General features: G+C 42.8%; 3 protein-coding genes across 3 annotated transcripts; 1 reads left to right on the forward strand and 2 right to left on the reverse strand.

The window, feature by feature from the left end:
• Positions 1-602: 602 nt before the first annotated feature.
• Positions 603-17,703, reverse strand: LOC117759323 (protein NLRC3-like). The gene is made up of 8 exons (XM_034581389.1): positions 17,664-17,703; positions 14,233-15,218; positions 13,891-14,151; positions 6,591-6,730; positions 6,034-6,207; positions 5,080-5,164; positions 815-1,091; positions 603-724 (listed from the first exon to the last, which is right to left on the reverse strand). The coding sequence occupies exons 1-8, from the start codon at positions 17,701-17,703 to the stop codon at positions 603-605; spliced, it is 2,085 nt and encodes a 694-aa protein (XP_034437280.1).
• Positions 17,704-19,456: 1,753 nt separating this feature from the next.
• LOC117759324 (cysteine and glycine-rich protein 3-like) lies at positions 19,457-20,817 on the forward strand. The gene is made up of 3 exons (XM_034581390.1): positions 19,457-19,574; positions 20,352-20,523; positions 20,790-20,817. Exons 1-3 carry the CDS (start codon positions 19,463-19,465, stop codon positions 20,815-20,817), a joined length of 312 nt encoding a protein of 103 aa, XP_034437281.1. The 5' UTR covers positions 19,457-19,462.
• A 598-nt stretch (positions 20,818-21,415) lies between these two features.
• LOC117759325 (otogelin-like protein) lies at positions 21,416-22,015 on the reverse strand. Its single transcript, XM_034581391.1, has 3 exons — positions 22,003-22,015; positions 21,628-21,837; positions 21,416-21,537 (listed from the first exon to the last, which is right to left on the reverse strand). The coding sequence occupies exons 1-3, from the start codon at positions 22,013-22,015 to the stop codon at positions 21,416-21,418; spliced, it is 345 nt and encodes a 114-aa protein (XP_034437282.1).
• Positions 22,016-22,754: the final 739 nt, after the last annotated feature.

A 22,754-nucleotide genomic window follows, 5' to 3' on the forward strand; every position in this document is an offset into this window, starting at 1 on the left:
GTGATACCTGGACCAAACACACACACACAGACACACAGAGACACACAACTGAAAAATGTACACACACAATTATCATTTCTTTTAATTTTTTAAGTTTATAAAATGTTGACGTAACAGTGGCTTGATGTTTGAAGACAGACTCTGCAGAGGTTTTATTTCCTTCTGTTCAATCCAAACATCAATCAACAAAATTATTAACGTGTCAAAACTTCTGCATAAAACTGTATCTGAGAAAAACAGGAAATTACACAGACACAGACAGTTTCTCTTGATTGAGTGAAAGAAGAAATAAAAGCAAAAGTAGATTGAGTTTGAAAGAAAACAATCACTTTCCTCCAGATCTCCCTCCACAGCCGCTAAAACACACTCGCACCAATTAGAAATGTTCTTTTATTCATTGCTTGATGCAGGATGTAGAAATAAACATCACCTACTCTAACGTAAAATGCACATTTTGGGGTCTTGTCTGTCCTGCTCTCTCAGAATGCTGCAGTAAAGACGTTTCCACCGAGGCGACAACACACATCACACCAGCCTCCAGAAACTCCTGCAGGTTAAACTAACTCTGAACTAAGTCTAAACTATAAACAGAATGAAAGCACTCAAAATAAAAACTCACCACAGACGTAGTGCGGACAGCAGGAGTCCTGCCTGTAGTACGAAACCAGCTTCTCCCCGTACTTACACTCAGGAGGGACCAGGTCACACAGGCTCTGGTTACAAACTGCAGAGCCACAAATCACATCTTCAACATTGGATTTTCTAATTCTACACCAACTTCTTCAGTTTGAACATTTCAAACTTGCCGCCTCACCGCAGACTCTCTGTGGGCAGCAGCTGGTGTCGTCGGCCAGGCCGATGACCACCTCCCCTGCTCTGCGGCACACGGGCGCCGCCACGTTGGAGCAGTCGTACTCCACGGGGACGATGGAGTCGTTGTCGCAGCGGTACATGCAGCAGGCGTCCTTCGAGGCCTTCCACACCTCGCCGTGAGCACGGGGAGCGCCGGAGCTGTCGGTGCAGGCTGAGGACGCACAAATGACGCCATGATTTCTAGTTCGCTGGTCGTGAGACGACAACACTGAAGCAGACTGCAGGAACAAAGGTTATTATACAGGTCTCGTACATTTAAAACTGACTCAAATCAAGACTGAATCTAATTCATTCATTTTCAGATTTTCTTCACAACCTTGTGTCGTCATAATCTAACTTTGTGACGTCCGGTTTGAGACTTACTGCAAAAAAAAAATATTGAGACAACAAAACTGCTTGATATATAATATTTAGAATATGTAGAATTTGATTACGAGCACAAACTTTTCTTCATAAGTATAAAGTATATCCCATAAATATGTTTGGTGGAATTTGAACGGATCATTTGGACGACGTGTCCTTCACACTTTGTGTTTTGTCTGTGTCACCATGACAACAGCCTCGTGCACAGCTCCATGCAGAGATGATGGTCTCACTCTGGTGCAGAGGAAGTGGACTGGACCTCACAGCTTCAACATCTGCTGGACAGATGTTAGAGCAGCGTGTTCATGAACATGGCGTCACAGTCACATGTTACACTGACACACGTGTGTTGATGATCATAACAAAGTCACATGATGACCTCTCCATACAGTGAGAACTTGAGCCTGTCAGGAACCGACTCTGTCAAACATTTCTTATCCTGAAGTCACAAAGAACTGAGATGGGCTTGAAAATTAACTCAGTGAAATCATCATGTTGAGACAAGTGTCTCCACAAAGTAACACAAACTGTTCAACACAACAGACCCAAACTGTCCACTGTCTTCAGGACATCATCTCTCAGACACTTTCTGTCACTTGTCTCTGCTGTGAACCTCCCATCATCAATTATTTCCCAGCATGCTGCTGTTCCCAGTGGCCTGCTACAGTCTCCCCCTTGTGGTTGTTCTGAGTTGGTGGTCGAGAACATACAAACAGATTTCATCATTGTTTTAGAAATTATTTCAGCAACAATTCACAAACTTGACAGACGAAGAATCTTCATCTATGTTTGTATAAAATGTCCTTGGGTCAGTTTTCTATTAAATATGGTAAAATATTTATGAAAGTTTCCTCTGAGTCTTAAAGATGCTCTGCTCTTTATCGACTCTTCTTCATACTGTAAATATGACATTCATTTTTCTTCTGGTTGTTTCCATTATGTCAAACTGGTGATTTTGTTCATGTACCTGCAGCAAGGAGGTGATGTTTTCACCTGTTTGTTTGCAAGATGAAAGAAAACCAGAGTCATGATTCCAGTGAAGTCGGTGGAAGGATGTTTATTGAGCATTAAAGCAGAGACAAGTAGAAACAACAGAACTTTTCTCTCGGAGATGTTTTTCTTCTCGTTACATCTGGTTTGTCACAGAGGAAATGATCCATGTGTTTGACTCATAGACTGAATATAAAGGCTTTGACTGGGATGTGCTGCTGTTATACTACAGCGCCACCTGTGGGTCAAAAGTAGAAAAGCAACCACCGCTCTGCACCTGATGCAGAAATGAAACAGTCCCATTTTTAAGTCCAGAGTTTTGATCTTTTGTGTCAAAGTCAAAACTCGGATTTTGAACTCAAAGTGATTTAAATGTGTTTAACTTTGTGGGGAACTAAATCAATTTGTGACGTGAATCCAGGAACTTTAAGATCATAAACAGATACACAGAATGTGGTTATACACACATGGAGACATACTGAGGGACAAAGGCGGAAAATAATAAAGACAAAGTTAAATACACTATATGTGACTCTTTACAGAGGGTTTATATATTCTGTTGGTGTTGTGTCATTTCAATAAACACATTCTTCATGTGAATAAACACAATCGGTAGCGAGGGGCAAGACTTTGGGGCTGCGCGGTGGTTGGCCCTTAACCTTCTGGCCTCACAGCCAGAAGGTTCCTGGTTTGAATCCCAGTTCAGATGGGCTCTTCCTGTGTGGAGTCTGCATGTTCTCCACATTCACTCAAAACAGATTTAGAAAAGTGTTGATCTGCAGTCATGTCGTCGTGTTTGTGTTCAGAATATGTGAGTGAATAAAAGAGTGGAGGAGGTGGAGGAGCGTGAGTGTGTCTGCAGACACTGAGTCAAAGGACAGAGCAGCAGCAGATCCACTGATGATGCTGTGTCACATCCACAGGAACACACAGGGAGGATGGTGGACTGGACTCTGTGTGACAGCTGATCTCAGAGCAGCTCACCTCCTCTGATTCCTCTGGAGCTCTGTCTCCACTCTGCCTCCCAGCAACAAGGCCCAGTCAGAGCCGCTCTACACACAAGCTGCTGCTGCTTCAGCCACTGGATCCTCAGGACACAGCTCAGCCTCCGTCCACACACACTGTCCTCTTCACACTCAGCTCCACAAAGATCCCTCCCATCTGTTGAGAGAAGAAGACATCAGTGTTTCCAGAGACTCACTTCATCAGCTGTGAGTCAGTGATGCAGCACATCCAGTAGAAAGAGCAGCAGGGACTTCAGTCCTGTTCAGAGGTGGAGCAGCTTCCTCTCTGCTTCATGTTCACGTGTTGGAATGAACACGCTAAGAGCTAAGTGTGTTTCCTCTGCATGTCAAAGTGCAGAGTGGACACCTGAGAGGTGGATTTACTGCTGTTACAGGTGAAGCCATGTTTCACTGTGTGAGCACGTGCACATAAAAGGGGCGGGGTTTACTGCGTATGACCAATCACAGACATGGACAGTTTGACTGACAGCAGAGCCTCATATTTCACAACGAGGATCAAACTGTTCTATAATAAAAATCAGAGGAGAACAAACACATGATCCAGAATAAAAGAAACTCAGTCACAGCTGCTAAATGCAGGAAGAACAGCTGGTGAAACATCTGGGATTGTGTCAATGTGTAAGTTACAGCGCCCCCTGGTGGCATTTGGTAAAAATATATTACGTGACCACGATATAATAACATGTGTGAACGAGATAAATAACTCGAGGCCACGAGATCTGAATCTGTTGTTTACTAACAAGACGAGTGGAAGAGAAGAAGTTTCTTGATGAGAAACATTTGAATCCCAGGATGTGGCCTCGATAATGAGCTTTAGTTTGACACACACTGTCTCACTGTCTCTGAGGACACACACTGTCTCTGAGGACACACACTGACTCTGAAGACACACACTGTCTCTGAGGACACACACTGACTCTGAGGACACACACTGTCTCACTGACTGAGGACACACACTGACTCACTGTCTCTGAGGACACACACTGACTCTGAGGACACACACTGACTCTGAGGACACACACTGACTCTTAGGACACACACTGACTCTGAGGAAACACACTGTCTCACTGACTCTGAGGACACACACTGACTATGAGGACACACACTGATTGTGAGGACACACAAGGTCTCACTGACTCTGATAACACACACTGACTTTGAGGACACACACTGTCTCTGAGGACATACACACTGACTCTGAGGACACACACTGACTCTGAGGACAAGCAGCTCCTTCACTCCTGAGTCCTGCAGGTCGTTGTACCTCAGATCCAGTTCTCTCAGATTAGAGGGGTTTGACCTCAGAGCTGAAGCCAGAGAAGAACAGCTGATCTCTGACAGTCTGCAGCTCTTCAACCTGAATAAATAATAAAACTTAACTGTAAATTAAACTGAGCTCATGTGTGAAAATAACACACAAATATTCATGTGAGCACAGACTCATAACATGGAAGATAAATATGAAATCAGACATGTTGGACTAAAAACGAGTCCTGATTCAGTAAAAATATATTATTTGGACCCGGTCTCTGTCCTGCAGATCAGTTTAGGAAATCCAGAACTAAACTCAGATGTGTTTTAAAAAGTAGCTGAATGTTTAAAATGTCACAGATTAATGAATGAATGGATTCACGTTATGTATGAAGAGGAATTATGTTAAATTAGAATTAAATGGGATCAATTGTGTATAAATGCTGTTTATACATATGAGATCTACAAAAGTCAGTCAGTGAACTGACCTCAGAGTCTCCAGTCGACAGGTCGGACTCTGTAGAAAACCACACAGCTCCTTCACTGCTGAGTCCTGCAGGTCGTTACCTCTCAGATCCAGTTCTCTCAGATGAGAGGGGTTTGACCTCAGAGCTGAAGCCAGAGAAGAACAGCTGATCTCTGACAGTCTGCAGCACTTCAACCTGAATAAATAACAATAATAAACTTCATTGATATAGTACTTTTTAAAAACAGAGTTTACAAAGTGCTTTGACAGCAAAGCAAGAAAAGTGAATAAAAACTTGAACCCATAAAAACAGTAAAATGACAATAGAGATAAATGAACAAGTAAATAAAAGGTGAAAATGATAAAAACACAGTAAAAACACAACATCACATAAAAGCAAGTCTATAAAAATGGGTTTTAAGAAGTGATTTAAAAGAAGTCACTGACTCTGCCTTATCTCCTCAGGGGGCCGTTCCAAAGCCGAGGGGCCCTGATGGTAAAAGCACGGTCACGGTTTAGTTTCCAACCTGTACTTTGGAACAGCAGGATCCACCTGAGGATCTAAGGCTGCGTGCAGGAACATACGGGCTCAATACTTCTGTGATGTAGTTTGGGGCCAGATGCTTTAAAAGTGATCAGTAAAATCTAAAAATCAATTCTAAAACGGACAGGGAGCCAATGGAAAGAAGCGAGGATCAGGGAGATGTGATGTTGCCGTTTAATACCAGTGAGAATCTGCTGCGTTCTGAACTGGTTGGAAACTAATTGTTGTTTTCTTTACCCTAAAATGAGACATTTATATTTAACTACATTATATTTACATTCTTTATATTTACATCAGGAGCGGGTCCTCTCTACAGAGGAAGCCATGTTTTTTACAGTAGCCCACACTGGACCAACTAAACCTTTTGAGTTTCTATTACAACTGAAGCTACCACAGGTTCTCTTTCATGTTTGGAAGGGGAGGGTGAGGTGAGGGGTGTTCAGCTGCAACATGACACTTCACAACTAGATGTCACTAAATTCTACAGACTGAACCTTTAACAATAAAACATGATGTCTGACCTCAGAGTCTCCAGTCGACAGGTTGGACTCTGTAGAAAACCACACAGCTCCTTCACTCCTGAGTCCTGCAGGTCGTTGTAGCTCAGATCCAGTTCTCTCAGATGAGAGGGGTTTGACCTCAGAGCTGAAGCCAGAGAAGAACAGCTGATCTCTGACAGTCTGCAGCTCTCCAACCTGAATAAAGGATAAAACTTAACTGTGAATTAAACTGAGTTCATGTGTGAAAATAACAGACAAATATTCATGTCAGCACAGACTCATAACATGGAAGATAAATATGAAATCAGACATGTTGGACTAAAAACGAGTCCTGATTCAGTAAAAATATATTATTTGGACCCGGTCTCTGTCCTGCAGATCAGTTTAGGAAATCCAGAACTAAACTCAGATGTGTTTTAACAAGTAGCTGAATATTTAAAATGTCACAGATTAATTAATGAATGGATTCAAGTTATGTATGAAGAGGAATTATGTTAAATTACAATTAAATTAGATCAATTGGGTATAAATGCTGTATCATAGATATGAGATCTACAAAGGTCAGTCAGTGAACTGACCTCAGAGTCTCCAGTCGACAGGTTGGACTCTGTAGAAAACCACACAGCTCCTTCACTCCTGAGTCCTGCAGGTCGTTGAAGCTCAGATCCAGTTCTCTCAGATGAGAGGGGTTTGACCTCAGAGCTGAAGCCAGAGAAGAACAGCTGATCTCTGACAGTCTGCAGCTCTCCAACCTGGATAAAGAAATAATAATAATAATAATAAACTTTATTGATATAATACTTTTTAAAAACAGAGTTTACAAAGTGTTTTGAACACTGTTACCACCTGACTCAAGGCAAGAAAAGTAAATAAAAACTTGAACCCATAAAAGCAGTAAAATGACAATAGAGATAAATAAACAAGTAAATAAAAGGTGAAAATGATAAAAAAACACAGTAAAAACACAACATCACATAAAAGCAAGTCTATAAAAATGGGTTTGAAGAAGTGGTTTAAAAGAAGTCACTGACTCTGCCTTATCTCCTCAAGGGGCCGTTCCAAAGCCGAGGGGCCCTGATGGTAAAAGCACGGTCACGGTTTAGTTTTCAACCTGGACTTTGGAACAGCAGGATCCACCTGAGGATCTAAGGCTGCGTGCAGGAACATACGGGCTCAATAATTCTGTGATGTAGTTTGGGGCCAGATGCTTTAAAAGTGATCAGTAAGATCTTAAAATCAATTCTAAAATGGACAGGGAGCCAATGGAGAGAAGCGAGGATCAGGGAGATGTGATATTGCCGTTTAATACCAGTGAGAAGCTGCTGCGTTCTGAACTGGTTGGAGGCAGGAGAGTAACTTTTGGCTTCTTCCAGAGAGGAGGGAGTTACAGTCGTCCAGTCTAGAGAAGACTAGTATAAAGTATAAAGGATTAAACTTCACTGTAAATTAAACTGAGTCCATGTGTAAAAATAAAGGACTTTGACTAAACATCACTGTCTCTGTTTTCAGACCTGCATTGAAGTCTAAGTCAAGTTGTTCTGGACATTTTCTGGAACTTTTCCTGCAGCCTCCTAATAAAGTTTCTGGGTGAGTCCATGTGAGAATAGAGCAGGTGAATGTCCAGAGGATTCACAGAGAGTGAGTGGACGTGTTGAGGACACAAACACGTGACGGACGTGAAACTGGAAGAAGACAAATATCTCAGGATGAAGAAGAGGAGCCGTACACGGAGAAGACGAAGACGTCAACTTGGAAACACGAGGAGATTCCAGAGCTTTTAGTGATGAGGGCCGACGCCGGTGTGGATGAGCTGTAAACAACAACACTGATCTTTCCACAGCAGGATTTATACGTCATGTCCGACCTCCTGCTGCTCCACCCATTCTTCATATGTGAAAGTCAAACTCCAGAAAATGTCCAGACACTATTTTACAGAGTTCATGACTGAAAACAGCTTGAAAGTCCTCGTGTCCTCGGGGTTGAGTTGTTTGTAATATGTAACTTCACCACTAGATGTCTCTAAATATCTTGCTGGACATGTTCAGGAGTCGTACATGTGAACAAGTGGACTACGTTCACATGTACGACACCTGGAGACGTCACTAACTCCTTCACAGTGAACCTGTAACTTAACATAACTTAACGTAACCATGGTTATCATGGACATGTGTGTTTTGGCTCCGCCCCTCGTCTGAATGTTCCCACATGTTCCTGTTGCTGTGAACGAGTTGGACCTGGACAATCTCCTGCTGCTGCTGCACCTCCAGAAAATGTCCGACCCACTTTTCTGACCATGTTCCACAGTTGATGTGTGAAGAGGGCGAGCAGTTCTATGATCATGTTTTCTTGAAGTGGCGATGATCTGAGCAGCAGTTTGACCAGTTGAAAGTGGTGCAGGGAGCCTGAGGAACACGTGTGTACAGGGCGGTACAGAGATCTAGTGGTGAAAAGATAAAGGCATGGACGACCCCGTGTAAGTCCTGAAACCAGAGGAAGGGTTTCATGTTTGAAATGAGCCCAGAACATGAACGCAGCACGCTGTCATGTGGTCAGTCCACAGGACCACCGGGACAAGTCCTGGTTAGCTTCCACAGAAACATTACATGTACTCATTGTCCAGCATTGGATTGTTTCTCTGTCAGTAAAACTTCAGTCACATTGAGCCTGACTCGGTCCTCAGCGCTCATTCTACAAACATCTCTCATCTCAGTATCAGTGTTCACTGTTAGGAACTGTTGGGACCTGGTTTTTGTGAGATAACACTTCGGTATCACATGTTCAGTCAAAAGCCTGAAGCCGCATGTTCCTCCAGGACTCAGTCTCCCAGGGGGCATCAACGTCACACAGAGGTGTGAAAACCCCCCCAGGGACACAGGTTTCAACTCCCATTGGTCACTCTGGACCCCATGACCTGTGAGGTCACCAGGCCAATATAAGGCCTGTTCTCCCCCTCTTCTGTCTCTTCTGCTCTCTTCCTACAATCCTTCCACAGGAGGGAAGGCTGTGGAGCCTCTTCTCCAGCTCACATCTTCTCTTCCCATCCAACTCTTCGAGAGGAGCACAAAGGTGCAGCTTCCAGCTCATCTCACCAAGGAAACCTCCTCATACTCCAAGCTCTACCAACCCTTCAAGCAGCGACTCGATGTCCTGCTTGCAAACTTCAGCCAGCAACTGAGCTACACAGCTCAACAGAACCACTAAGGCGGGAGCCAAAACCAGCCAGACGACTTCACAGGACTTCGAACTGCACAGCAACTTCCTTTTTCCCCTTTCCACGGACGGGTAACACAACTGGGCTTAATAATTATACTAGGCTAAGCAAGACTGTTTATTCGATTCTGTATGATGTTTATAAGTTTGATTTGTGGTGTTGTGATATTTTGGGTACAAGTTATTGAGAAAGTAATGTTAGTCTGTTATGCTCTTCACAGACTTTCGTTGCATCCACTCGAGTAACTTTCTCTAATTTGGCACACACACAGACACACGCATAACTCTTCACCTCATTAGCTCTGACCCCCGCTACATGTCGTAAACATTCCAATAGGGGGGGAAGGGTGTTATCTCTTTGGCCAGCCGCCATTTTGGAAGCACGCTGACTCACACAGACACACACACATGCATACTCACATGCCTATCTTTGTTTAGTAAGTACACCGTTAGTAATTTGTTTTTATACTTTATTATATTCATAATAAATGTTTTTCTTTCACAAATGTTTTTTCATTAATGTTGCATAAGTGAATTTTGCCAACCTCTACACTGTCAAGAACTCCATATCCTTCAACTTAGCTAACTATCTATATGGTAATTTTGGTTATAGTTATTAATTTAATTGTTAATCAGAGTTCGAAATTTGTAGTTAGTACCTTTATGAGACTTAATCAATAAATTCCCTTCCTTTGAAGGGTGGTGCCCCGAGGTAACTTTAATCAATTAAAGTTATTATTTAATATTAATAATGAAATATTAATATTTAATATTTTATTTTGATAACCAAATTTATTGAATGCCGAAAGGCACACCATTTCATGGTATCACATTTAATGCATTATGGCACAACAGAACACATGTTCTGCACTTTGACCTTCAAGCTCCAGTGTAGGGCTGGGCGATACAACAATATCGATAATTATCGCGATATGACTTTTCCTCGATAGAAATTTAAGACACGTCGATAGAATTCATCCCGTCCATGTTTTGACAGACAACACGAACCAATCATGTGTCTGGAATAGAGTCATACCCACATCAGGTTAGGTTGACGCACACAGCACAGAGCGGAGGAGCAGCTGCAGCAGCACATGTGTTAATGTTTGGGCTCCTGCAGTGAGGAGGACGACTCTGCATCGATGCAGTGACACAACATAATCATGTGTTCAGCTACGTTCACAGTTTCAGTGGGTTTCCATCGCTGAATAATTATAACACCGCTGCATCAGGACCAGGACAGACGCTCATTAAAAGTCTGGTCGTCCTGTGTCAGATTCTCTGAGGGAGCTTCCTCCTCACTCCTGACCTGCGCTCACTTTAAACTTTAACAATAAACATCAGCACTGATCGTCATCAGGACACGTACAGGACTGACGTTTACTTTGTGTTGGTTTGATTCTCTAGAGTTTATGAGACACATGTTTAAACCTGCGACACAACACGTGACGTGACGCACACAGTCAGGACATCAGGGTTAAAGTGACGGAACCATGTGGAGTCATGACATCATCCATTAATAACTAAATACATGTGATTATCAGTTTGTGTGTGAAGACGGACAGAGACGAGCAGACAGACACTAACACACATTCACACACGCTCCCGCAGACAGAAGTTCCTCCTGCAGATTACGACGTAACGCAGTGTTTGAACTTCTTTGTTGCAGAAGAAGCGACGCCCCGTTTATCCAGGAACATAAATATGAATTCAGCAGGTTTTTATAAAGATCAGTTCTAAGTGTGAGTGATTAGAAAACATCAGAGGAGCAGAGTCACTTGTTGACCAGTGGCGTAATGCGCCTCATAATACAAATTATGTTAATTCATGAATTAATATATTACATTATATACACATTTTCGCCGAAGTGGTTTGTATGAAACGTTGTAAGTAAAGTGCAGTGGCACAGGATGATTGTACGAGCAAGTAAAAATCTGTTTTTAACATTTGCACATAAGAAAAACACTGTACATAAACACAAATGTGCAAAAAGGTATTTTCTGGATATTTAAATTATATCGTGATATATAGCGATAATGACTGATATTAAAAAAATTTAAACGATAAGATTTTTTTCCATATCGCCCAGCCCTACTCCCGTGTGTAAGATTCAGGTGAAAGGATCTATCGTTAGAAACTGAATATAAAATAATAGAGATGTTTTTACTAGTTTCATCTAAACTTTACAAATTGTTGTTTTCTTTACATTATAATGAGACATTTATGTTTAAATACTTTATATTTAACTACATGATATTTACATACTTTATATTTACATCAGGAGCGGGTCCTCTCTACAGAGGCAGCCATGTTTTTTACAGGAGCCCAGATTGCACCAACTAAAGCTTTTGAGTTTCTATGACAACTGAAGCTACCACAGGTTCTCTTTCATGTTGGAGGGGGAGGGGGCTGTTCAGCTGCAACATGACACTTCACCACTAGATGTCACTAAATTCTACACACTGAACTTTTAACAATAAAACATGATGTCTGACCTCAGAGTCTCCAGTCGACAGGTTGGACTCTGTAGAAAACCACACAGCTCCTTCACTGCTGAGTCCTGCAGGTCGTTGTTACTCAGATCCAGTTCTCTCAGATGAGAGGGGTTTGACCTCAGAGCTGAAGCCAGAGAAGAACAGCTGATCTCTGACAGTCTGCAGCTCTTCAACCTGGATAAATAAATATGAATATTTGAATGTGTCCTCCTGTTGTTGTGGATCGTCATCATATCAACACAGACTCTCAACATGTTGCTGACCTCAGTCCAGTTGGACCATTGTTTCATTCATCTCCTTCTTCTCTGTGTGTTGGTCACTGAGCAGGTTTGTGTAATTAAACACTGTTTAAAGTAGGGATGGCTCCTGACAGTCACTTCCTGTTTGTTTTTATACTTATCAACTGTCCAACGTGTTTCGATAAGAATGTGTCTTATTTTGAAAACCTGAGGAGGACGAGTGCTCGGCCTCAGTCCACATGTTATTTACTGACACTTTCTTAGTGATCAGGAGCAGGTGAGTGCAGGTGAATGGAGTTGATGAGGTGGACGTGACTGACAGGCTGGGTGAGTGACAGATGACTGAGGGACAGTGAGCAGAGCAGAACTGAGACAATTTAAATAAATAATGACCGAATAAGAAAGAAAGTTGGAAAAGTAAAGAAGGATTTAAGGACCTCAGAGTCTCCAGTCGACAGTTTGGACTCTCCAGTCCAGAACACAGCAGCTTCACTCCTGAATCCTGCAGCTCATTTCCTCTCAGATCCAGTTCTCTCAGATGTGAGGGGTCTGACTTCAGAGCTGAGGCCACGACTTCACAGTGAGTCTCTGAGAGTTCACAACCACCAAGTCTGTAATTAAAGAAAATATCTGTTAGAATAAAATCAGAAAACACAACATTCAAACAAAACGTGATCATGTGACCCTCACCCTGGTAAATCCCCTTTTTGCCTCATGAACATGTTAAAAACTCCTCAAGAGAATCCTTTCAGATTTGGTACAAGCGTTCATTCAGACTGACAGAGGAACTCATTAGATTCAGGTGGTCAAAGGTCAAAGGTCAAGGTCACACAACATGTTTCTATCCTCATGAACATGATGTCTCAAGTCTGTCTTTTGGGGATTTCTTCACATTTTGACCAGTTGGACTCAAAGATAAACTGATTAGATTTCAGTGGTCAAAGGTCAAAGGTTACAGTGACCTCATATTATTGTGAATGCAACATGTCAGGAACCTGGAGGGACGGACACTGCACTGGTTGGTGGTGGCGTACAAACGCAGGGTGGTAATTCTAGTTTGACCAGAAAGAAGAATAAACGATATTTCCAGTTCTGCTTCTTCAGTTTAAAGGAACAGTCAGTGATTCTCATCCTAAAAACAGAGAAGCTGTTTATCTGATTAATCACCGTTTCTAAATGACTGAAAAATCCCCTTTATCTCTGTATATTGTTGTGGGAACCGAAAGATAAATGACAGAAGGTGGATATATACATTTAACATTAGTCCAAATGATAGATATTAAGATTGAAAAATAAAATAAAATCAAACTAAAACATACCATACCATAATTAAATGTGTCTGTCTCTTTGCTTTGCCTTTGAGCAAACATAGGATGATGTTATTTAGAACATTAAATTTCTTTATAAAACTCAAAGAACCTTTATCCTAAACAATCGGGGCTTCTTAGGCTTTGCTCTTTTTTTTCAGCAAATATAGGATGGTTGAATAAAACTTTTTTCTTTTCTTTTTTAAATCAAACAAACAACCAAACCTTTACACAATTAAATGTGAATGTGAAATCTGAATCTGAGCCCAACTGCAGAAGCAGTGTTGAGCCAGTTCACACTTAAAAAGAACGAGTTCCAAGTTCAGTTCATGCAGATGAAAATGAACCAGTTCACGTTCACAGTTCATTTTTTATTGGGATGATTCAGGTGACAAACGTCCGGTCATGTGTTTGGTTCTGAATCGATGGAGTCGGATCATGTCTGCGTGTCGCTCATAACACCAGGAGAACCTCCTCCTCACAGAAAGGCTGCACTAACAGTGTTGACCACTGCAACACCATGCTGCCCAAAACAATGAGAACCATTTAACACTGAGTGGATTTGAAGAACGACTCATCTACACTGATTGAACATGTTATTGATCATGTCTGGACTCACAGAGCCTTCCTGCAGTTCCTCACAGCTGGGATCAGTCTCCATCGACCCTGGTCTGAGGTGTTGAACTTCTCCAGGTCCAACTCATCCAGAACCTCCTCTGACATCTGCAGCATGTAGGCCAGAGCTGAGCAGTGGATCTCAGAGAGTTTCTCCTTCGATCTGTTCTCTGACGTCAGGAACTGTTGCATCTGCTGATGAACTGAGTGGTCGTTCATCTCAGTCAGACAGTGGAAGATGTTGATGCTTCTGTCAGGAGAAATGTCATCACTCTGCATCTCCTTCAGGTTGTTGATGACTCTCTGGATGATCCTTGGATTGTTCCCTGTTCGACCCAGCAGGCCTCCTAAGACTCTCTGGATGATATTTGGATTGTTCTCTGTCCGACCCAGCAGGCCTCCTAAGACTCTCTGGATGATATTTGGATTGTTCTCTGTCTGACCCAGCAGGCCTCTTAAGACTCTCTGGTTGGACTTCAGACTGAGGCCGTGAAGGAAGCGAACAAACAGGTCCAGATGACCATTTGTACTGGTGAGGGATTTCTCCATGGTTCTCATCAGGAGGTCATCCAGGGAGAAGGTACTACCTGTGTTCTCATTTGTTCCCAAGAAGTTGTTGAGTTCTTCTGTGTTCCTCTTGGTGTAACAGTGGAACATGTAGACTGCAGCCAGAAACTCCTGAACGCTCAGATGAACAAAGCAGTAGACTGATTTCTGGAAGATCACACACTCTCTTCTGAAGATCTCAGTACAAACTCCTGAGTACACCGAGGCCTCTGGGACATTAAGACCACACCGCTCCAGGTCTTCTTGGTAGAACATGATGTTTCCTTCCTCCAGATGTTTAAGTGCCAGCCTCCCCAGCTTCAGAAGAACATCCCCGTCAGCCCTCTTCAGCTGCTGTGGAGTTGTCTCATGTCCCTCACCGTACTTGTTGTTCTTCCTCTTTGTCTGAACCAGCAGGAAGTGTGAGTACAGGTCAGTCAGGGTCTTGGGCAGCTCTCCTCTCTGGTCTGTGGTCAACATGTGCTCCAGAACTGTAGCACTGATCCAGCAGAAGACTGGGATTTGACACATGATGTGGAGGCTCCTGGACGTCTTGATGTGTGAGATGATTCTGCTGCACAGCTCTTCATCACTGAATCTCCTCCTGAAGTACTCCTCCTTCTGGGCGTCAGTGAAGCCTCGTACTTCAGTGACCCTGTCAACACGTCTAGGAGGGATCTGATTGGCCGCCGCAGGTCTGGAGGTTATCCAGACGAGAGCTGAGGGAAGCAGATTCCCCTGGATGAGGTTTGTCAGCAGCACGTTGACTGATGACCTCTGTGTGACATCAGACACAAGCTCCCTGTGGTTGAAGTCCAGAGAAAGTCTGCTTTCATCCAGGCCGTCAAAGATGAACAAAGGTTTACAGACAGCGAGCGTCTCTTCCGTGAGCTTCTGTAACGTTGGATGGAAAACACGGAGCAGCGTGAGAAGACTGTGCTGCTGGTCTTTCACCAGGTTCAGCTCCCTGAACGAAAGCACAGTCAGCAGACCCACATCTTGGTTTTCTAAACCCTCTGCCCAGTCCAGAGTGAACTTCTGCACCGAGAAGGTTTTTCCAACGCCAGCGACGCCGTTGGTCAGGACGACTCTGATGCTGCTCTGCTGGTCAGTTGAGGCTTTAAAGATGTCGTGGCACTTGATGGGAGTGTCGTGGAGGCTCTTCATCTTGGAAGCCGTCTCAAGCTGCCTCACCTCATGTTGAGTATTAACCTCTTCACTCTGTCCCTCTGTGATGTAGAGCTCAGTGTAGATCCTGTTGAGGAGGGTTCTACTTCCTGTTTCATCAGTTCCTTCAGTCACATGTTCACATCTCCTCCTCACACTGAGCTTATGTTCATCTAAAACCTCCTGCAGACCACGATCTGCTGAAAGAGAAGAAACAATGTCAGAGACAGAGAATCTGAGAATCTGCTGATTGTTTTCATCAGATACAGAAAAACTACAGAAAATAAAAGTTTTTTAACTTTGTGTTTTTATAACGATGTTAAATGTTGATGCTGTATGAAGGAACAAAATAAAACAACATGTGCTGATGTCAGAAGTGAAGACATCAGCAGACACATGTACAGTGCTGCTCTGACCGGCTGTCTGAGCTCCAGCTCCTGTTCTGGATCTTTGTCCACACTGGGGACAGGAGGAGTCTCCTGAAGAACCAGACTGGTCCCAGTATGAGGTGATGCACTGTCTGCAGAACCAGTGTCCACAGCTGGTGGAGACTGGATCCTTCAGGACGTCCTGACACGAAGCACAGCAGGACGACTGCTCCTCCTCAGAAACATGACTCCTCTTCCTCTCCCTGTGAAGACATTTCCTGATAACTCACACGTCACAGTCACAGGTTGTCATTACTGTTGTCACAGTAGAAACAGTCTCTTACTTTGTGTGTGAGGGTCCAGGTTCATTACTGAAGTTTGGACGATGTCCCATGGACTTGTCACTCTTCAGAGACAGACAGCTGGACCCTGGAGACTCTGCTCTCAGTCTGTGGTCCTGACCTCTGCAAACACAAACATGTTTTTATTCAGAACACATCATTCACTGGTTCATTCTCTGAGGATTCAGTTTGGAGCTTCACATGTTTGTAGCAGGTCTCTTACTTTGTGTGTGAGGGTCCAGGTTCATTACTGAAGAGTATAGGAGGATCCATGGACCAGTCACTCTTCAGAGACACACAGCTGAACACTGGAGACTCTGCTCTGTCCTCCACTTCCTCCTCATAACCACTCATCTTCAGTCTGAGAGGAAAAACACTGTGAGCTCAAAGGAATCAGGACAAACAAGTCTGTCAAGAAACACACCCAAAAAAAACAAGGAAGGACACACACAGACACACACACACACACACACACACACACCCACACACACACACACACGCACACACACACACACACACACACACACACACTCAGGTCACTGTAACGTATGATTCTGAAAACACGTTCTGTTATTAAACACTTGATGAACAGATGGGATGAAGATAAAACATGAAACTGTGAGTTAACTCTGTTAATTAGTCCTTTGAAGGCTCTTTGTTCCACAGCTGCTGTTCACATCTGTCTCTGGGGATCCGATCACATGAAACTACGTCTGTCACCAGGTGTGAACTGACAAACTTAGAGTCGTGTGATCAGCAGACGGATGTTAACAGCAGGTGTGAGAGTGTGACAGTAAAACTTTCAGAAAGTTGTGTTCACACTCACCTGCTCACTTTTCTTCCTCCTGCTCATCCAGGTGAAAATGGAGTCTGACACGTCCCTGTTCTCAGGCTCCTCCTCCCTGTTGAACCAGTTCACTCTTGAAAACAAACAGTTCAAAGTCCAGTTCATGCACATGAAGATGAACAGGTTATTTGCATAACTTCTTCATTAAATATTACTCATTGCTTGAATCCTTTACAGTCCTCGGCTTTTACAGCCAGTTTTAAATGCCACGTTAAATTTAGTTTCACCTTGTTGATGTTCAGTATCTTTTTTTTCAGAAAATACATTTTTCAACATATTGGACCCAAAAAACACACAAGACAAATCACGTATCGACTCCAGAGGTTTTAAATGACTTCACTACAGATGATAAATACATTTTAAACAGTAAAAAAACACCTTCTCTTCATTTAGCTTCCCTCAGACCAAGCAGCTCAATAGATTCTCTGCATTCTGCGTCCGTCCAACCAGCTGTTTAGTTTCCTGGTGTGTTCTGAGCAGCACGAGGTCACTGGTGCGTCTGCAGTTGTCATTTACGTGCTTTGAGTTCCCGTCGTTTCTGCTGATAATCCAGCATCGAAGCCTCCGTGCGAGCAGCTGTCACACACAGTCCAGTTTCCTGTGTGTGTCTGTGGGCCCATGAACAAGCGTCTGTGACATTCAGGCGTCTCCGGGGCCGTGATGAAGGGTCAGAGGGCCTCCGCTCTGTCACAGGTTATTTTGGGAGGATGCTCTCACTGCAGTGTCACCGGTGGACTGTGGTGATGGTGGGATGGAGGATATATAAACCAGCCGGGCGTGTTCACTGCCACAGGACTGAAGCGTTCGGACTGTGATTCAAGGTAAGATCTCATTTCCAGAGTTTGTGTGTTATTATCACGAGGCTGATGTTTAAATATGATGAGGTTATTTTGTTGATTTCAGTTTGTGTAGGTGGAATTAAATCAACTTCATCAGACTCTTTTCCTTTCTGACGTGAACATCAACATCAGGACTCAGCTCCACATGAGATATTATTAATATTCAGAAGTTTGCGGCGGCGTTTCGTTGTCAGACAGTTTGACTTCTGTGTGTGTGATGTGTCAGTGAAGCCTCTATTCCTGGAACATCACATTCCAGTGCTGTGAGGTGCTGGGCAGCGTCTGATATGAGAGGGAGCTGGAACAACAGAGAGAAGAACCAGCAGGATTCCTTTTGACTGAAGCTGAAATTAAACCAGTCAAAGAATTAAATGAGATGAAAAATAAGAAATATTACAATTGATGGAGGAAGGAAATCTGAGGAACACTGTGTAGATACAGGATGTTAACCGCCAGAGAACCTTAATCAGGTGACTGTAAATGAGTTAGTTTATTAAAATATGTTAACGTGTCTCTATTGGGTTTAAATGTTCAAGAAAAGGATAAATAATTTGTCTAAAATAGGAAACAGACACGAGAAAGTACAGATGATTTATGTTTTTAACATTTTTCTCTATTCATAAGGCAGAGTTCATATTGTGAGGTTATCTCTCACATATTATCTGGGACCTAATTTAAAGCAGGAAAAGAATTGTTGTAACCTCCCAATAATCAAGCTGTGACACTGCATGAAAAATATAAACCAAAATAAAGTGGTTCATCGACTTGATTCAATTTAATTTGCAGCACAAACAAGGTAAAAAACATTTTTCACTAAAGTTTTATTTCAGCTACTTTGGCTTAATATCATCTGACGTATAGATATTGATCATTTCTAAGGTAAATCAAATGATAATTAATTGTAAAAGAAATAATAATTTAAAAATCATTGAGAGTAGTCGACGATGTCATTTGAGCTCAAATCTAAATATCACAGGTTGATTTTTTCTTTAAAAAGAGAAATTTATTATTAAATTGTTTTGTTTTGTCTTGATGAACTCTTGAGCTTAATGGGGATGGGGTTCCTCTCTCATCTTCATTTTATATCCTTGAATATTTGAACAGTTTTAAGTTATCAGCAGAATAATTAGTTTATTAATTAAATCAGTTTATTAGGAATTAATTGGAAAACTAATTGGAGATAGTTTGGATTATGGAATTGTCAAACACCTCCTGGTTCTGCGCCTCAGCTGAGAAGCTAAAAATAAACTGTTTCTCTGTTTTATAACATTATGAATTGAGTGATTTATTTATATGAGGAATATTTAAGATGTCACATTACATCACAGGAGATTATAAATAGTTAATTTTCTAATGTTATTATTTGAGTCAATGGGAATAATTGATGGCTGCAGCCCAACATTAGATCCTGGAAATGGATTTAGAGTTTGTGATCAATAGATTGATTGAATTCTGTTTTTATCTTTTCACTCTAAGATGCCAAACTGGGGAGGAGGAGCCAAGTGTGCGGCCTGTGAGAAGTCGGTGTATCATGCAGAGGAGATCCAGTGTAATGGGAGGAGCTTCCATAAAACCTGCTTCATCTGCAGTGAGTTCACCTCCTCTTCTTCGTCTCTCTGGTGTCATGGTGGATCAGCAGAAACAAAGAGCTTCTTCCAGCCTTTTTCATTTCCTCCTCTTGGAATTGTTGCATTTTCTTTTCCCCGTTTCTTATTTGAGTTCTTGTCAGATTTTTCATTTCTTTCTTGCCTCCTTCATCTTTTTCATTCTCCGTCCATCTATCCCCTCTTTCTTGCAACTTTCCAATCTGTTGTGCTTCTTTCTCCTCATTTCTTCTTTTCCTTTCTCTCCTTCTTCTCTTCAGTAACTCCTCTTCCTCTTCATCGTTCTGTTCTCTCAGCGGTTATTCACATTCACTCCATAAAAAGCCTCTTTTCTCACCTTCCAGTCGTTTTACAGTAAAAACTGTTCTCTGAGTTTCTCCTCCTCTTCCTCTGTGGCCTGAATTTCAGTTGTGTTGTTGTTGTGTTACAGTCAAAACGTGTTAGGCCACAATCAGCCTCTCTTCGGTCTGATCCGAGGCCTCGGACAGCGGCCATGTTGTTTAGGTTTTCTGTTCCCTGCCGTCTGTCATGAGCTGGAGCTCTGAGGCCTCATCCATCTGCCGAGAGTTCATCTTTTCTCCAACACTCTCCTCTCGTCCCACAAATAGAAACATGTGAACACGTGTAAATGCCACCGTTGACTGATAAACCCAGCGAGGTGCAGGAGCTTTATTTAAACCCCATCGCTCCTCCATGACAGAGTCTGAACGGTAACAGGTTCAAGTGTGTGTGGTTTGGTTTGTTGTGTCTGTTTCGCACAGTGAGCTGCAGAAAAGGGCTGGACAGCACCACGATGGCAGCGCACGAGTCCGAGATCTACTGCAAGTCCTGCTACGGCAAGAAATATGGGCCCAAAGGCTACGGATACGGGCAGGGAGCCGGAGCTCTGAGCTCGGATCCTCCCGGACAGAACGTGGACCTGCGGCCTCACGAGTAACAACAACTATATTAATGCAGATCACACATGTGCATTTCAACACGCTCAGAGGCTCTTTACATGACACAATACACACGTCACAAAAACACAGAACAAACAAATAAGACGCACCAAGGGTCAGTTCATCCAAATCACCGAGGAACAAGGCATATTGTTATTGAGGCTTTGAGAAATCCATCTGGGAAATGTCCTTCCAAAGGTTCTTTGGTGATTTGAGTGAACTTCGGGAAAGTTTGAATTATCTCTTGTTTGTTTTTTTTAGATCTAAACCCAAACCCGCCACAACATGATACCTGGACCAAACACACACACACAGACACACAGAGACACACAACTGAAAAATGTACACACACAATTATCATTTCTTTTAATTTTTTAAGTTTATAAAATGTTGACGTAACAGTGGCTTGATGTTTGAAGACAGACTCTGCAGAGGTTTTATTTCCTTCTGTTCAATCCAAACATCAATCAACAAAATTATTAACGTGTCAAAACTTCTGCATAAAACTGTATCTGAGAAAAACAAGAAATTACACAGACACAGACAGTTTCTCTTGATTGAGTGAAAGAAGAAATAAAAGCAAAAGTAGATTGAGTTTGAAAGAAAACAATCACTTTCCTCCAGATCTCCCTCCACAGCCGCTAAAACACACTCGCACCAATTAGAAATGTTCTTTTATTCATTGCTTGATGCAGGATGTAGAAATAAACATCACCTACTCTAACGTAAAATGCACATTTTGGGGTCTTGTCTGTCCTGCTCTCTCAGAATGCTGCAGTAAAGACGTTTCCACCGAGGCGACAACACACATCACACCAGCCTCCAGAAACTCCTGCAGGTTAAACTAACTCTGAACTAAGTCTAAACTATAAACAGAATGAAAGCACTCAAAATAAAAACTCACCACAGACGTAGTGCGGACAGCAGGAGTCCTGCCTGTAGTACGAAACCAGCTTCTCCCCGTACTTACACTCAGGAGGGACCAGGTCACACAGGCTCTGGTTACAAACTGCAGAGCCACAAATCACATCTTCAACATTGGATTTTCTAATTCTACACCAACTTCTTCAGTTTGAACATTTCAAACTTGCCGCCTCACCGCAGACTCTCTGTGGGCAGCAGCTGGTGTCGTCGGCCAGGCCGATGACCACCTCCCCTGCTCTGCGGCACACGGGCGCCGCCACGTTGGAGCAGTCGTACTCCACGGGGACGATGGAGTCGTTGTCGCAGCGGTACATGCAGCAGGCGTCCTTCGAGGCCTTCCACACCTCGCCGTGAGCACGGGGAGCGCCGGAGCTGTCGGTGCAGGCTGAGGACGCACAAATGACGCCATGATTTCTAGTTCGCTGGTCGTGAGACGACAACACTGAAGCAGACTGCAGGAACAAAGGTTATTATACAGGTCTCGTACATTTAAAACTGACTCAAATCAAGACTGAATCTAATTCATTCATTTTCAGATTTTCTTCACAACCTTGTGTCGTCATAATCTAACTTTGTGACGTCCGGTTTGAGACTTACTGCAAAAAAAAAATATTGAGACAACAAAACTGCTTGATATATAATATTTAGAATATGTAGAATTTGATTACGAGCACAAACTTTTCTTCATAAGTATAAAGTATATCCCATAAATATGTTTGGTGGAATTTGAACGGATCATTTGGACGACGTGTCCTTCACACTTTGTGTTTTGTCTGTGTCACCATGACAACAGCCTCGTGCACAGCTCCATGCAGAGATGATGGTCTCACTCTGGTGCAGAGGAAGTGGACTGGACCTCACAGCTTCAACATCTGCTGGACAGATGTTAGAGCAGCGTGTTCAAGAACATGGCGTCACAGTCACATGTTACACTGACACACGTGTGTTGAGGATCATAACAAAGTCACATGATGACCTCTCCATACAGTGAGAACTTGAGCCTGTCAGGAACCGACTCTGTCAAACATTTCTTATCCTGAAGTCACAAAGAACTGAGACGGGCTTGAAAATAAACTCAGTGAAATCATCATGTTGAGACAAGTGTCTCCACAAAGTAACACAAACTGTTCAACACAACAGGCCCAAAATGTCCACTGTCTTCAGGACATCATCTCTCAGACACTTTCTGTCACTTGTCTCTGCTGTGAACCTCCCATCATCAATTATTTCCCAGCATGCTGCTGTTCCCAGAGGCCTGCTACAGTCTCCCCCTTGTGGTTGTTCTGAGTTGGTGGTCGAGAA

The sequence above is a fragment of the Hippoglossus hippoglossus genome, chromosome 3, assembly GCF_009819705.1.
Source record: "Hippoglossus hippoglossus isolate fHipHip1 chromosome 3, fHipHip1.pri, whole genome shotgun sequence".
NCBI lineage: Eukaryota > Metazoa > Chordata > Actinopteri > Pleuronectiformes > Pleuronectidae > Hippoglossus > Hippoglossus hippoglossus.

What these genes read in the sequence shown, in the direction of transcription:
- LOC117759323 (XM_034581389.1), bottom strand. Translation starts at nt 17,703, where the DNA reads ATGCTGGATTATCAGCAGAAACGACGGGAACTCAAAGCAC. An exon ending in CAGCTGTGAGGAACTGCAGG is followed by an intron (nt 6,731 to 13,890) that starts AAGGCTCTGTGA and finishes GAGATCAGCTGT; the next exon opens with TCTTCTCTGGCTTCAGCTCT. An exon ending in TGTCGACTGGAGACTCTGAG is followed by an intron (nt 6,208 to 6,590) that starts GTCAGTTCACTG and finishes TCCTTTATTCAG; the next exon opens with GTTGGAGAGCTGCAGACTGT.
- LOC117759324 (XM_034581390.1), top strand. Translation starts at nt 19,463, where the DNA reads ATGCCAAACTGGGGAGGAGGAGCCAAGTGTGCGGCCTGTGAGAAGTCG. An exon ending in TAAAACCTGCTTCATCTGCA is followed by an intron (nt 19,575 to 20,351) that starts GTGAGTTCACCT and finishes TGTTTCGCACAG; the next exon opens with TGAGCTGCAGAAAAGGGCTG. An exon ending in GTGGACCTGCGGCCTCACGA is followed by an intron (nt 20,524 to 20,789) that starts GTAACAACAACT and finishes TGTTTTTTTTAG; the next exon opens with ATCTAAACCCAAACCCGCCA.
- LOC117759325 (XM_034581391.1), bottom strand. An exon ending in CTGCCCACAGAGAGTCTGCG is followed by an intron (nt 21,538 to 21,627) that starts GTGAGGCGGCAA and finishes GTGGCTCTGCAG; the next exon opens with TTTGTAACCAGAGCCTGTGT.